This window comes from Trachypithecus francoisi, unplaced genomic scaffold (genome assembly GCF_009764315.1).
Source record: "Trachypithecus francoisi isolate TF-2019V2 unplaced genomic scaffold, Tfra_2.0 Lachesis_group10, whole genome shotgun sequence".
Taxonomy (NCBI): Eukaryota; Metazoa; Chordata; class Mammalia; order Primates; family Cercopithecidae; genus Trachypithecus; species Trachypithecus francoisi.
This window is the reverse complement of record NW_022681455.1, coordinates 43,476,741-43,491,660: the sequence shown is the minus strand read 5'-3', so window position 1 is coordinate 43,491,660 and position 14,920 is coordinate 43,476,741. Positions and strand designations below refer to the sequence as shown.

The following is a 14,920-nucleotide window of genomic DNA, read 5'->3' as shown; positions in this document are numbered from 1 at the left end:
TTGGGCACATGCCAGTCACATTGAGTTCTGCATAAATGGCACTTCCTGGAATTACACAGTGCACAGCCTGAGCATTCATCCATGGCAACCCTTCCACATGCACAAACGCTCATTCATAAGCACACTGTTATGCACAAGTGTACGTGCATGCACACAAGCAAACATACAGACACACAGTCTCACTGAAATAAACATTTTGCAAATCTTCGGGCTTCCTCCCCTCCCCATACAGGCACTGCCCTTTCTGGCACCCACTTCGCTACTACCCCATTCACCAGGGAAGCAAAGGTGCTGGCTGACATGGGCAGGATGAATAAAGGGAACCTTGGGCTCCCTGCAATGACGGTTGGGGGCTGAGAAATGGGCAGAAGAGGCATGAGCAAGCTGACATCCTGACACTTCCCCACTCCCAAGTGTCCGGATCCCTATCCAACCTGCCTCTCTTCTGTTGTGTCTTCACTACCACCCTTGGGGACTCACCGAGCACCTACAGGAAGGAGTCACCCTCTGAGAAGGGCAGAGGTGGGGCTGCTCCCACCTGGGATTTGTCCTGAGACACTGGTTTTGCTGACAAGCACATACATGGTTTCTCGCCTCATCCTTAACAACCACCTTTGCTGCCACTGCTTCTAAGCTGGGTCTCCTCGCTGCTCAGTTCTAGCCTGCTTTGAGAGGTGGATCCCAGGTCCCTCTCATCCATCCTCAGTTCCTAAGGAGCCGAGGACAGACATCCAGTCCTACCAGGGAGTGATGGCACAGGTGTCTTCGGGGAGGGGCAGCCTACCATGGACTGAGCCTTCCTGGGGTAAGATGTGTGAGGAAGGAACTCTGTCCTCAATGACAGTGGCCTGGGAAAGTCTCGCTAGGTCACAGGGCTGCCTCCCCCCATCGCTGAGCATTGAAACACTCCCCACCACATTGCAAACCTGGCTGCCCTGGTCTCCATCCCATACACAGGGCCGCGCACACACACACACACACACACACACACCACGCAAGGAGGGTCTTGGTCTCCTGCCAGCCCCTCGGGGTGGATCAGACCCAGCCATGCCAAGAGATCACAAATTAAACAGAACAAAGCCTATGCCAGAGTGCCTCTGGCCCTGCAGGCCTCATCTCCCTGATACCTTACTTTCCACTGGACTCCGGACCCACCAGTGGCTCCAGCTGAGCGCCCCTGCCCTGTCCTGGAAACTGTACCACCAGCCCCACCCCTCCCTGCACCATTTGGCTGGCACCTACAAAGGGAGCTGATGGGGGGGTGGGACGAAGACTCTGCTTGGGGTGGGAGTATTACAGTACCTTGGGCCAACGTTCTAGGGGGGGCTGTATTGCATGATGGGGTGGGATGGGGTGTGAGTGTGTGATTATTGCGTCCTGGGAAGGAACCATGGTCTCTGCCTGCTCCCCACCCCCCCCACCTGCCCCCTCCAGGAGGGGGGGGGCCCAGCCTAGGTCTTGTGGGTGAACCGGGCCCACACCTGCTGCAGCTGGGACCGCGAGATGCGGAGCACCGAGGGCATGAGTCTGTGGTTGCCAGCAGCGAGGGGCGCGTGGCGCCGGTGGGGCGCCCGCACAGGGCTGCTCTCGGCCGAGCGGCTGCGCTGAATGAGGGAACCGGAGGAGCCCGAGGAGCCGCCGCCGCCGGGGTGAGGGTAATGCTCCGTCTCCAGCGTGGAGGAGGAGAACACGGAGGACGCCAGTCGTCGCAGGGGGCTGTACCGCGGGAGGGAGTGCCCCGAGAGTCTGTCCTCCTCCAACTGAAAGAGACCAAGAGAGTGGAGGGAAAAGAGGTGTCAGGCACAGACTCGACAGCTCCGTCTCCGGGGCCACCCACCGCTCACAGCCCCTGCGGCGCCGGCGTCCCGGGCAAGTGGGCGGGGTCAGGCAGGGTGGAGGAGGGTGCAAACCACCTGCCCCAAGGTCAGAATCTAGGCTCTGGCCTCCAACGCCCTTCCCCCTCCTCCTCCTCTCTGGAACTTATCACACTATGGTCTCTGCAAGGAGACCATGGTCACTCACCTCTTCCGAGAAGCCTTCCCGGCTTAGTACTACCTAGCTCAGGGTTGTTCTGGACTGGGGAACCGTTTCTCTTGGGAAGGTGGCTCTGTGCTCTGAGAGAGTTCCTTGCCATGTGTTGACAGCTGTGTGCTTGCTGCCTGTGTCCCCAGCTAGATTCTGTGCTACTCATTAGGTCTCAGAAACGTTCCCTGTACTCCCTCCGCCTTGGTACCCCCGTCCCATCACAGGGAAGTGTTGGGATCTGGGTGACAATGCGGCATAAGGTGGGACTCTAGAGACCAATTACTCTGTTTGAATCCCAACTCCAACACTTAAAATCTGAGCAAGTTACTGCACCTCTCTGAGCCTCAGCTTCCTCCTCTGTAAAATGGGGGTCATAATGGTGCTCACCTCAAAGGGTGGTCGTGAGGATTCAATGTTATAAGATGCAGCACTTGGAACAGCACCCGCCATAGAGTAAATGCTGCACTCTTCACGGAGCCATTTTAGTATCTAATTTTAAATCACTCTTCCAAATGAGGGAAGGGATGGACTCGTAGGAGGAGGGGCAAACTGAAGTATTTTCTTGAAAGTGGCTTTTCCCCTGCCCCCTCAAAGGCTGAGCCACCAGGCAGCCTGTGTCCGAGGCTGGGCAGAGCTGCTGCCTCATCTCCTTCAGGAAGAATCCTGCCCTGTGTCCCCATGCCCTCCGAGTGAAGTGGATGTGTCCCAGATATGTGGGGGTAGAAATGGCGCCCAGAGTGCTACCAGACCTCTCCCAGCCTGACCCTCTCTTCCTGAGACTGAGGCCAGTTGAAATAGCTTTTACAGCGGCAACAAGGACTGACTGGACCAGCTCCTCCAGGAAGGAGGGTCCTGGGACACTCAGCTCCAGGATCCCTTGCTGCTGTCAAGTGGGGGCACAAGGGACTTGGCATGGAGCCTCTAGCAGAGTAGGGAAGAGGGAGAACATTCTAATAGGACTGGCTTTGCTCCCACCTTGCTTTCCCTTTCATCTTCTTTTTGGCCGAGTCTAGGATCCTTCTGAGCTAGTCCCATCTGCACTAAAGTTTAGGGGTCTAAGGCCCACCCAGAGAGACCAAGGAACAGAGGCACCACTGTTGCCCAAAACCCCCTCTCACAGCACATGTGGGTGGCTTAACATTCCAGCCAGAGTTTGTTAAGCTGCCAGGCAGATTTTCATACGATGGCATTGAATCCCAGAGTGCTCTTGCCCTTCAGACTGGGCACCACTTGTGGCCACCTGCTTGTCTTCACACCAGTTGAAATACCACCTGTGTGAGACCACTCCAGCTCCCTCCCCTGCGAGCTCCCAGCTTCTAGCAGATAAGAGTGCTCTGTTACCTCCCTGATGGACCTGGATTGTAAACATCTTTCTAGACCTTTGCATCTCCACCCTACCGCTTATGACCTTGAGCTCCAAAAGGGCAGGATTGGGCAGCTTTATTCATCTTTGTCCCCCAGACCCTAGCACACTGTCCAGCACGTGGCAGGGAAATGCTTTGGTGCCTGCCGGGCAGTGTCTGTGTACTCAGGGCTTGCTGACCTGCTGTGCTACCAGCCAGAGACAAAAGATAAAGGCAGGCAAACAGCCCTCCCCCAAATCACACACTTGCTAGCCTGCTTCACCCTTGCCCTAGCTTTTCCCGCCACTCCTAATTTGCACCTTAAATTTCCTTGAGAAGAAAGCCAGGTGTGTGGAAAACACACACACACACACACACACACACACCATCACCAAAGAACAATAGATACTTTTAAATAGCCCCAATTGTGCCTGCTTTCACAGTTTCCCTCCCCGTTCCCCACATGTGCAGGTGACAGAGTTGTAGGTGCTCATAGTTTAAATGATTGGTGTTATGAGGAAGTTCACACATCAGGCACTGAGAAAATTGAGCTAGGTCTAGAGAGGGCTCCTCTAAAAACGTGGCGGGGAAGAGGGAATTCATCAGAGATAACTGGAGTGCAGTGGCCGGATCTCAGCTCACTGCAAGCTCCGCCTCCTGGGTTTACGCCATTCTCCTGCCTCAGCCTCCCGAGTAGCTGGGACTACAGGCGCCCGCCTCGTCGCCCGGCTAGTTTTTTGTATTTTTAAGTAGAGACGGGGTTTCACCGTATTAGCCAGGATGGTCTCGATTTCCTGACCTAGTGATCCGCCCGTCTCGGCCTCCCAAAGTGCTGGGATTACAGGCTTGAGCCACCGCGCCCGGCCCCCATCAGAGATTTCTTGCCTGCCCTAAGCCGCATAATCTCCGCCTGTGGGTGAAGAGTCCCAAAAACTGTGATTCTAGGATGCAGCCAGATTTGGGAGGTCCTGCCATAGGCCCCGGCTGGGCTCACCACTTCCTTCAGGCCAGCCCAAAGACAGAAGAAAAAAATAGGCCGGTCCATTTCTCCCTGCTCCTCTAGCCTTGATAAAGGAAGATCTCTGCTTCACTCCGCTGTCCTGAAGTACTTGGCAAAACATGTTATACCCCATATGTTCATCCAGAGACACACACAGAGGCTGCCCTGCACACTGACATGCCTACAGGCACACCTGCTGACGTGGCCCAGACAGTGGGTATGCACACAACACACACACACACACACACACACACGCGCGCGCGCTCCAGGCTCTCTCTGATCCTGCACAAACCATCTGCTCTCTCTGGCCTGTATGTTTTCTGTTAAACTCACAGACCTCAGGCCAGGCGCAATGGCTCATGCCTGTAATCCCAGCACTTTGGGAGGCCGAGGCGGGTGGATCACCTGAGGTCAGGAGTTCGAGACCAGCCTCAACATGGAGAAACTCCGTCTCTACTAAAAATACAAAATTAGCCGGGTGTGGTGGTGGTGCATGCCTGTAATCCCAGCTACTCGGGAGGCTGAGGCAGGAGAATTGCTTGAACTTGGGAGGCGGAGGTTGTGGTGAGCCGAGATCACTCCATTGCACTCCAGCCTGGGCAACAAGAGCGAAACTCCGTCTCAAAAAAAAAAAAAAACTTCACACACCTCAGACGGAATGGCTCAGAGCTCAGATCTTGGAACGAGCTGCCTGGGTTCAAGTTCCGGTGCTAACACTTACCAGCTGGTGCTCACCAGCTGGGCTAAAAACTTTGCTTCTATGAGTCTTAGTTTTCTTACTTTTAAAATCAAGATTCTCTATTCATAGTGTTGTTGTGAGGAATATACATATAAACATGAAAGTGCTTAGGACAGTGCTAACTATGGTTGTTATTATTAGAATTATTACTCCAATTGTTATCATCAATAGAAATGGTTTGACATTCTAGGCATCTGTGGTTCTGTACACACTTGCAGACCTGCTGCATATTCTACACAAATGCAGTAACGTGTGCACCCACCTGCAGGCACATACGTATGGACACATCCATCCACCAGTGCACGGCTCGAGCTCCACTGACACAAACGCACATGCGCAGGGACAGAATGCTAACCAACCTCGATTCTGTACACTGTGGGGAACTTGAGACCCACAAACACCTCACGCCCAAAGACACACACAGCTCATCTCTTGCTGACACAGGTAGTGCCTGTCCCTGTCACAAGCAGGACCCAAGCCCAAGACTGACTGATTATAGAATCGGCCTGTTCCCACCATCCCATCAAATCTCTCTCTCCCCACCCTCTTGGCCAGAATTCCCCAAAGTGAGGATGACTCCCAGGACACACGTAGGAATCTGCAGGTAAGAAAAACTTTACAGATGAACCTCAGAAGAACCTCAGCTCCCTCACCTGGAGACCCAGAAAGAGACACTGACTGGGCCTCAGTCACTGGGAAGGGAAGGGCAGAGCCAGGTCCAGACCTCGGTCTCCTGACTTTAATTCGGGCTCTCTCTCTTGACACTGTCTGTCACCCTCCCTAGACTCTGCACTTTCTGCGGGTACAACCTATTGTGCAAGTCGCCTCTGATGCCTGTGGTACATGGCACACAGTAAATGCTCAGTGAGTGTGGACGAATGAATGGGAGTGGAGCAAGGACCCCAAACACATTTTGCTCCCTCTCCTGCTGACTGGTGCTGGGCGTGGTGGGATCAATGGCTAGTTACAACACAGTGGTGCCAGCCCACGTGACTGCCAGGTCTGCCAGGGCTGTGCCTCCAACTCAGGCCAGCTAGGGCCTCTCTGGGTGAGGACTCACGGGCCCCACTTTTTGAGCCCCCAGTTTCCAGTGTCCAGGCAAGGCCGGGATGCATATTCCCCAGGACCACAGCTCGGAGGTCCTCTCTTTTAGAAGGGACTTCTAGATAGGATGGGGTCTGAATGCAATCGTGCCCACAGCTGCTTTTCCCAGGGCACCCACGTGGTCCCAAGCAAGGCCTCCCGATCTGAGCAAGTGGTAGAACTGGCCCCTGGCCCAACACCTGGGCACCTCCCAGAGCCACCTAGAGTGTACGCCCCCAACGTGGGACCACTATGTGGAACGCGGCACAGCCCCTGAGCCCCTTCCGGCATCCCCTCCATGACTCTCTCCAGCCCCTCTGCAGGTTCATGGACCCCATTTGGCACACAGTGCTAGAGTTTTCCTCCATTTCCCAGGTCAGAGATCAGCCTCTGTCCCACACAGCGAAGCCTGGCCAGGCCAGTGGCTCTCTGCCTATTCTGACACCCTGTCCTGGTCAGAAGAAGAAAACCCAAATAGCATGAGACATTTTGCAATTTGGCCATCATCTGGCCCCTCCCTGCCCTTTCAGCCTTGTTCCTCAGTTCTCCTACACAAGGAGGTGCCATTGCAGCCAGACTGGGCCCTTCCAGGGCACCCAACACACCTGTCCCTGTGCTCAACTATAGTCTCTCTTGCCTTGGCTCCACTTCTCCCCATGGCCATCCACCTGGCTCTCAGAGCTCACCTCCTCGATGAAACCTGCCCTGATCATGGAAACCCCTTCCACTCCTCCCCGCTGCCCTCCAGACATCTCCTGCCCTGATTTCGGGGACCTTCTCCCCCATGTTCCTCCCATGCTCCGACCTCCCCTCTCACTCATCATGCAGAGCTCCTTCTCCTCTCATTCCCCCTAGATGTGAGCACCTCTCAGCTTCCACCCTCACTTTTGGGTTCCACACCCTGTACAGTCCTCTTGGGTAGCATCACCCATTCCCATGGTTTCCCAAACCCCGAAATCTGTATTTCCCGCTGCAATCCCTCTCCTGAGCCTCAGGTACCTACACATGGACATCCCTTAGATTCCATGAGGTCATTGTATTTTTTTTTTATTTTATTTTACTGTTTTTCTTTGTTTTTTGTTTTTTGTTTGTGAGATGGAGTCTCGTTCTGTCGCCCAGGCTGGAGTGCATTGGCACGATATCGGCTCACTGCAAGCTCCGCCTCCCGGGTTCACGCCATTCTCCTGCCTCAGCCTCCCGAGTAGCTGGGACTACAGGCGCCCGCCACCTCACCCAGCTAGTTTTTTGTAGTTTTAGTAGAGACGGGGTTTCACCATGTTAGCCAGGATGGTCTCGATCTCCTGACCTCGTGACCCACCCACCTCGGCCTCCCAAAGTGCTGGGATTACAGGCGTGAGTCACTGCACTGATCAATTCATTGTATTTAAATCCAAATTCTCACTCCCTTCAAAACCACTCAGCGTATCAGCCGAGACACGAGGCGCCCTGGCCGCCGCTCCATCACAGCCCTCTTGGCCTATCCCCAACACCCTTAGCACTATCCACCTTGCCCCGCATCCACAGCCCCACCCCAGCCCAAGCCACCGGGGCACTCGCTTGCCACTGTCTGCCACGTGGCCTGCCTGCATCTCGTTTCATGCCATTTCAATCCATCTTCCACACAGCAGCCCAAGGATCATTCAACAGTACCAATGTAATCATGTTGCACTCCTTTTTAAAAGCCTTCAGTGGCTCACCAAACCTGCAGCATCAAGCACCCCCCGCCCCCGTTAGCGTAGCCCTGAAGGCCGTCTGTGGCGGGGCCCAGGGCTGACCTCGCAGCCTTGGCTGCTGCAGTGTGCCATCAGCTCAGTGCTCTCAGATCGCCCCCTCCCGGCCTGTGCAAAACACTGTACCCGTGGCCTGCGAGGACTTTCTCCCGCCTTGTCACTTGGCTTAGTTGCTCATAGTGCCAGACTCAACTCAGAACTGAGAGGGCACTTCTTCTGGGGAGCCTTGCCTGCCCCCAAACATGGTTTCAGACCCTTAAGCCTGTCTACCTCCATCACGGCCCTGTGACTGGGTTACTGGTCAGTAGTGCCAGCACGTGTGGAGCACCCCAGGCCTACACACCAGGACTCTGGGCATCTGGAGATGGGGAGTGGGGTACAAGCCCAACCTTACCTGCCTCTGCGGGCCTGTGGGGTCCGACTCTCTCCGTCGAGGGCGGGGTCCCGAGTGCAGGGGTGAGTGGGAAGGGCTGCCAGGCGTGGGGGGCTGTGACGTCTCGGAACGGCCATCAGCCTGGCTCAGCTGGGGTGGCAGGGGCTGGGGTGGCAAATGCTGCAGGTCCTCCTCGGTCAGCACCTGCATGCTGCATCCCCGGGGCCGGACGGTGGGCTCTGCCCCCAGCCGCCGCCGCTCTTCGCCCTCCTCGGGCAGTGGCCGCAGCTCCTCCGGCTCCTCGTCCGTGGTGCCCGACGTGCTGGGCTCAGCCCCCGGAGGGAAGTCCTTGAGCTCCGTCTCCTTGTCAATGATGACCCACTCTTTGCTGTCGAAGTCCTCCTCCTCAGCCAGCGGCACCGAGCGGAAGGCATTGCTTAGGGCCTCCTGCTCCACAGAGGCTGACACGTCCATGCGGCCGCTGGCCTGCCGGTCAGCGTGGCCTGTGTCCACTGACAGCATCTGGGCTGGCTGAGAGGAGCAGGCCTGGCGCGAGGGCGAGCCAGGCAGATCCATCCGTGACCTGCAAAGCCACCCCTCATGGGGCTCAATGCCCAGCCCCACTGGACCCCCAAGGACCCCATGCCAGTGGCAGGGTGGCGTGTGACTCCCGAAACCTGACCGCAGTACCCCTCCCACCCTGGGCCAGGCCAGTTACCTCTACGTTGTCACCCTCCAACCTCACTTCCTATCAAGGCTTTGTTAGTTCGTTTGTTAGTTCATTCATTCATTCATTCATTCAGTCATTCAACAAATGTTTTTGAATGCTTACCGTGCTCCAGGAATACAAACAAGCAGAAAATAAACTCGGGTTTCTGTGCAAGGAATGTTCCCTCCTGGGCCACCCTAGGGAAGCTAATCTTCCTCAGGCAAGCTTTGTTCTTGCCTCTGCAGTGCTCACAACCAGTGGTTACTTCCTGCTGCTTCCAGGCAAACACACCCAACTGGCCCTTGAGTTTACAGAGGGCTTTCCAGCCTCTTCTGCCACCACCCTCCAGGCCTGCCTGGCTGGTTTCATCGCTCCCAAGATGGCCTTGTTAGTCCCAGCTCAACAAACTCCAGTGACTCCCCAGCCCCAACAACAAAGTCCACACTCCTTGGTTTATACTCAAGGCCTCTCACAGCCTGACTATGGCTGTCTCCCCATTTCCCTTGCCAGCCCCATCTTAGATTCCACCCTTACGGCCCACCCCGAACGTGGCCTCTCCCCACAGGACCTCTCCCCATACACAGCCTGTCCTTCTACCCTTTGCTGTCTGATACAGGTTGGCTGTTGCCTTGGGCAGGTAGCCTGCCTTTCCCATCCTGCAAGGATTAGTGCTTTGTATCTCTCTCTCATCACAGGGTGAACCTCATGTCTCTTCACAATCTGTCTCCCCAAGAGACTGTGAGCCCTGCCGGGCAAGGGCCTGGGTCCCATCAATTTACCCCAAGGGCATTGATCCTGTCTTGGGACATCTCTTCTGTTGTTATCTTTTTTTTTTTTTTTTTTGAGACGGAATCTCTGTCACCCAGACTGGAGTATAGTACAGTAGCATGATCTTGGCTCACTGTAACCTCCACCTCCCAGGTTCAAGCGATTCTCCTGCCTCAGCCTCCTGAGTAGCTGGGCTTATAGGAGCACACCACCACACCCTGCTAATTTTTGTATTTTTAGTAGAGACGGGGTTTCACCATTTTGGCCAGGCTGGTCTCAAACTCCTGACCTCAGGTGATCCACCTGCCTCGGCCTCCCAAAGTGCTGGGATTACAAGCGTGAGCCACTGTGCCCGGCCTCGTTATCTTGAACTGTGCTGTGAATCTCACATTACTTTCAGAGCTTCTCAACTTGGGGCCATGCCAGCCCCAAGAGGAGGATATTTCTGGTTGTACAATAGTGTGTGGGGGGATGCTACACAAGGAAGAATTGCCCTCTCCCAAATGCCAGGGTACCCCACTGAGAACCACCACGGAGGCCTAACCTATCTTGGGTTTGTGCCACTGCCTCATGTTCAGGCTGTGGGCAGGGGGCTGACTTTCATTCTCCCCCAGCATCGAGCCTATGGTTCAATGGCTCTTCAGCTGCAGAGGCAGGGTGCAGATCAGAACCGCCTGTGGGGCTTTCTCAAAATACTCCTGCCCCAGCCTACATGGGACCTGCCCAATCTGACTGTGCACAATATTTTTATTGACTTGTTAATAAAGACTTAAATAAAACATCCCTGAGAGAGGCCACCTAGGGTCTTATATTCATGCTCTCATGTAAATGGCTGATATCATTTCCTTTCTGAGGCACAGTTTGTTTTGATGGACATAAAGGGGAGAAAGGGTGCCAAAGAGGGCTCAGGGCTAGTGGTGCTTGTGTGTGTGTGTGTGCGCGCGCGCGCGTGTATTTGCATGTGTGTGCGTAGTGGGAGCTCAGACGGAGGGTTGGAGACAGGAGGCAGTGGGGTGGGAAATCCGAATCCCAACTGCTTTGTACTGTCTCCTGCTCCCAAGTGCCCCAGAGCCCCAGAGCCCCAGAGCCCATCCAGACCCTCTGCTATCTATGATATCCTGTTCAGCCCTCAACTTTCCCTACCATCCCTGCAATTGGGGTTCACTGTGAGCCAAACCAATTTGCTTCTTGTTCCCTAAAAGCAGGCAGCCCTTCAGGACTGTCTCATTCAAGGTATTTCCCACCTCTCTTCTCCATTTATATCCCTTCCCAAACTGCCTTTCCTCGTTTCTCCGTCTCCAGGGAGAGGGACTCCAGGCTACCACAGACGAAAAGGGTGGTCTTCAGTCCCAGGTAAGCCAACCTGTATGAGTGTGTAAGGACTGAGTTTGCTCACAAGGAGATACATGGAGTGGATGCCAGAAAGGATACCCCTCTTATCCCCAGGACCAGGTCTTTGGAAGAGACCCCTTTTCTGGTGCAGAGAAGGCCCCAGTCCTACTGCAGAGTGAAGTCCCACTCAGAGGCCAGGGGAAGGTGGAAACATCCCTCAGCGGCCTCCCCACCTGATGTTGTCCCACCCACCACCAGCACAGGTGGGGACCGGCCCTGGCCCGTGTTGTCCACCCACCATCTGGGGTCAACAGATCACTCTCCCACCCTCCCACCTTCCCCTCCCAAAGGCTCACCTAGCTTCTAAACGCTCCTTTTCCCCAACTAGGTTCCCGCTGGTCCCCTCCCCTCTGTGACTTCAGATCCCTCAGCCCTAACCCCCAAAACTTGCCCTGCCCTCTCTTCCAGCAATTCCCAGGCCCTCTCCCCCCAAAGCTGAAGACAGTCTACCTCGGCTGCACTGGAAGCATCTATAATTAGTCTCTAGGAGAAGAGGTTCTGGAAGCACACACACCTACCAACCAACTCACCCCTCACCCTTCCTGGGCCCAGGCACCCAGCCTGTCCCTCCTGCAGCCTGTACTCCCCCAATTCCCTTTCCTGACATGAGCTGGGACCTCTCTGGATCCCCTACTGGCTTTCCCAGGCCCTGTCTCTGGCCCCAACTGAGTCTGACCCCAGGCCCACGCATAACCCTCTCAGCACTTCCCAGGGTCTGCCCACCTCCGCCACACATCTGACTTTTCCTCCAGACCAGCCATGTGAAGGTGGAGGGGGCCTTGGGCCCCAACCATGCCCCTGGTCCCAGACCCACCTCCTCTCAGGTAGCTCCACTCGCCCATCCGCCGTGGACAGCCTCTCTGACTCAGGGCTGTTCACCCTCCGGTAGCGCAGAGAACGGACTGGGGTTGTGGGGGAGTCTGGGGGTGCACGCACTGGGGAGCTGGGGACCCCCATGCCTCGGCTCTGTTCCTCCTCCACACAGGGGCTCTGCAGGAGAGGGGAGTGTCATGAGCTGGGGTTGATGAGGCAGCTGTGGGCGAATGGTCTCCTCAGGGTAAAGGAGACAGAGGATGATGATGATGGGAGACGCAGGGAGGCTAGGGCGGGAAGGGACCGGGAAACAGAGGCAGGACAAGCAGGCAGATGGTTGGGGACAGGGTGCTCAGGAGGAACAGGGCAGGGACCCAAGGCTGGGAATCGGGGTAAGAGAAAAGGCCACCCACGCCCTTCGCCCTGGCTGCAGTTACTTTGCCAATGTTGATCCGGAGTTTGTTCCGGTTGACATCTGTCTCCTCCCAGACTTCAGCCTCAGGACCCCCGGGGTGGGGGACAAGGTGGGGACTGGGGCCCAGCCCCTCAGAGGGCCTCCCGGGCAGAATTGGGGGTGCATTCTCCTGGTCACTCAGGTGCTCTCCCTGTAGCACATCCTCGGTGTTCTCCCGGAGCAGGTCCCCGGGCACCGGCGTCACATTGACCACCCTGGAGAGGACAGGAGGGAGCCATGGGCAAGGCTGATAGGGGTGTCCTCTCCTCCCATGGCCCTCTTCTACCAGCACAGACCTGGAGACCACCCCTAGGAGCGGGCACAGAGGCAGTCCCATCAGGGGTAAGAGTGTCCCTAGACCCATCACCATTGCTGGCCCACAAAGCCTCTGAGACCAGACCACCCTCAAGTTGGCAGGGGCCGCAAGGAGATGTCGCCATCTAGCTCTGTTAGCTTAGTGGATCCTGCTGTCATTCAAGAACCTGCCAGATTTCCATTGGCATTCACTGTCCGGCTTCCTCCTTTAGACCCAGGAATGGGTCTAAAAAGGAGAATCACTTTGGAGTTCCTTTTAAAATTAGTTTTCTTTTATTACTATTTTGCAGTCTGGGATTATAGATGGAAATTGCCCTGAATATACACTTAAATTTTTTAAAATTTAATCTTCTTTGATGATTAAACTTTAGAGTTCTTTAAGCAATGTCTGGGCACTGTAATGTGCTACCACGTCCTGTTAAGTCTCCTCCCTAAACGTGTCCCCTGAAGCCCCTGCCCACTTCTCTCCTTGGCTCGCTCCTGGGGCTGGGTGGAGAGCCCCTTCTAACTCCAGCTCCTCCCTGGACCACCTGTGTCTTTGTGCCTGTTACATGGTTCTGAAATTGCTGACCCATCGATTTCAAATATCCCAGACTCAGCTGAGAGTGCTTTGAGGAAAGGAGGTGTAACTTTCAGGTGTATGGCCTCAAGACACGGCCGTTAAATTCATGCATATGCATGATAAGAAAGAGATAAACTGTGGGCCTCAGGTAATTTCACTTGGGGTTTCCTGCTCCCCCAGGGACCCACTGAGGAAGACGCCCACTCTATGATCAGATTGAGGGTGGAGATGTGGCAGAGTTTCCCGAAGTCCCGAACTCCACTAAGGATAGGAAAGACAGCCAAGCGAGTCCAGGTAGGAAGAGAGGAGAGGAGAGGACCACCTGCCCTCTTAGGTAACAGCTCCAGGCAGTGGCTGGTGGCTCCCCTTCCTGAGACTCACCCAAACATGGCTGCCGTCTGCCGGGTGTTCTGCTGGGGTGGGGTAGAGGTGCTCGTGGACAGGAGGGCATCGGTGCCTGCCTTCTCCCAGTCAAAGGCCTCATTCTCAGCAATGCCCCGTTCCTTCATGCTGTTCTCAAACACCGACATGATCAACTGCAGGGGGTGAGGGTGGTGGGAGGACAAAGAGGTGATCCGGGGGCTAGCCAGGAGGAAGGGGCAATTGCTGGGATCATAGGGGGAAGACAGGAACCTTCCAGGACAGGAATGGCCCGGGAGGGGGCATTGGGAGGAGAAGGGTACATTGATTTTAAATGAAAACATGCACATGATATGCAAATCAACATGCAAATTATCATCTTGGATTAAGCCCCACTGACTGGACATGAACCCTCTGAGATCTGTCGCCTGGTTACCATCTCCAAACCTCCTCTGCCATTTCCACCATGTCGGCAACCCTAAACCACTGGGAGTTTCCAAACCCACGCATGGGTGCTGCCTCTACGCAGACTGCCCCTCTGCTGGGGCGCCTCTCCCACTCATCCTCTCCTCTCTGCAGCTTCCCTTCTCTTCACCGTATATTCTGTCCACCATACAGCTGCCCTACAGGGCACAGTGCATCCGTTTGAATTGTCCACATGCCTATCTGTCAACTCTGCATCCCTTGCAGCCAGCACAGGGCCCCAGCCTGGGGGGTGCTTGCAGCTGTGTGGCCTTGGGGATCCCATGAGGCTAAGCCAAGATCAGGGGGCATCTCTGTGAGGCTCTGGGTTCAGGAGGTGGCAGACAGCTATAGACCCTCTGAAGTCCCCAGAACACTCCACTTCTGGCTTGGCTGTCTCCAGAGCACAGGGCAGGTTCTCTCTGCTGACAGGACCCGCTTGATTGAGTGCGTCCTGTGTGTCTGAGGCTGTCTCTGCTCCCACAGTGCGCAGCAGCGTGCCTGGTACATAGTGGATCCCAGGCAGAACACTGCTGATGTTTTCCCCATTCTCTGATCAGGGTCAATGGGTCCCATGGGGTGTGGTGATGGAGGCTTGGAAAGAGCACTGGACTCGGAGTCAGAAGATGTGCCTGAGCCCAGCCCTGCTCCTAACCACAATATTAGGCCTCAGTTCCCTCATCTATGAAATGGGCATGATCATCCCACTTGCCTCCCGCAGAGTTGTCACGTAAAGTACTTAAAAGCATTTGGCTTCATTAATTGTTTTTGTTTATTTGTTTGTTTGTTTGA

At 55.4% G+C, this 14,920-nt stretch overlaps 1 protein-coding gene across 2 annotated transcripts in view; it reads right to left on the bottom strand.

Annotated features, from left to right (window-relative positions):
- Window positions 1–14,920, bottom strand: part of TTBK1 (tau tubulin kinase 1) — a 45,987-nt gene that overhangs the window by 17,544 nt on the left and 13,523 nt on the right. For both annotated transcript variants that reach the window (XM_033217237.1, XM_033217236.1), the window contains exons 10-13: window positions 13,688–13,842; window positions 12,413–12,644; window positions 11,977–12,152; window positions 8,315–8,876 (exon numbers count right to left, since the gene is read on the bottom strand). In XM_033217237.1, the coding sequence (XP_033073128.1) occupies window positions 8,315–8,876; window positions 11,977–12,152; window positions 12,413–12,644; window positions 13,688–13,842 (1,125 nt within the window). The remainder of the gene's footprint in view (window positions 1–8,314; window positions 8,877–11,976; window positions 12,153–12,412; window positions 12,645–13,687; window positions 13,843–14,920) is intronic.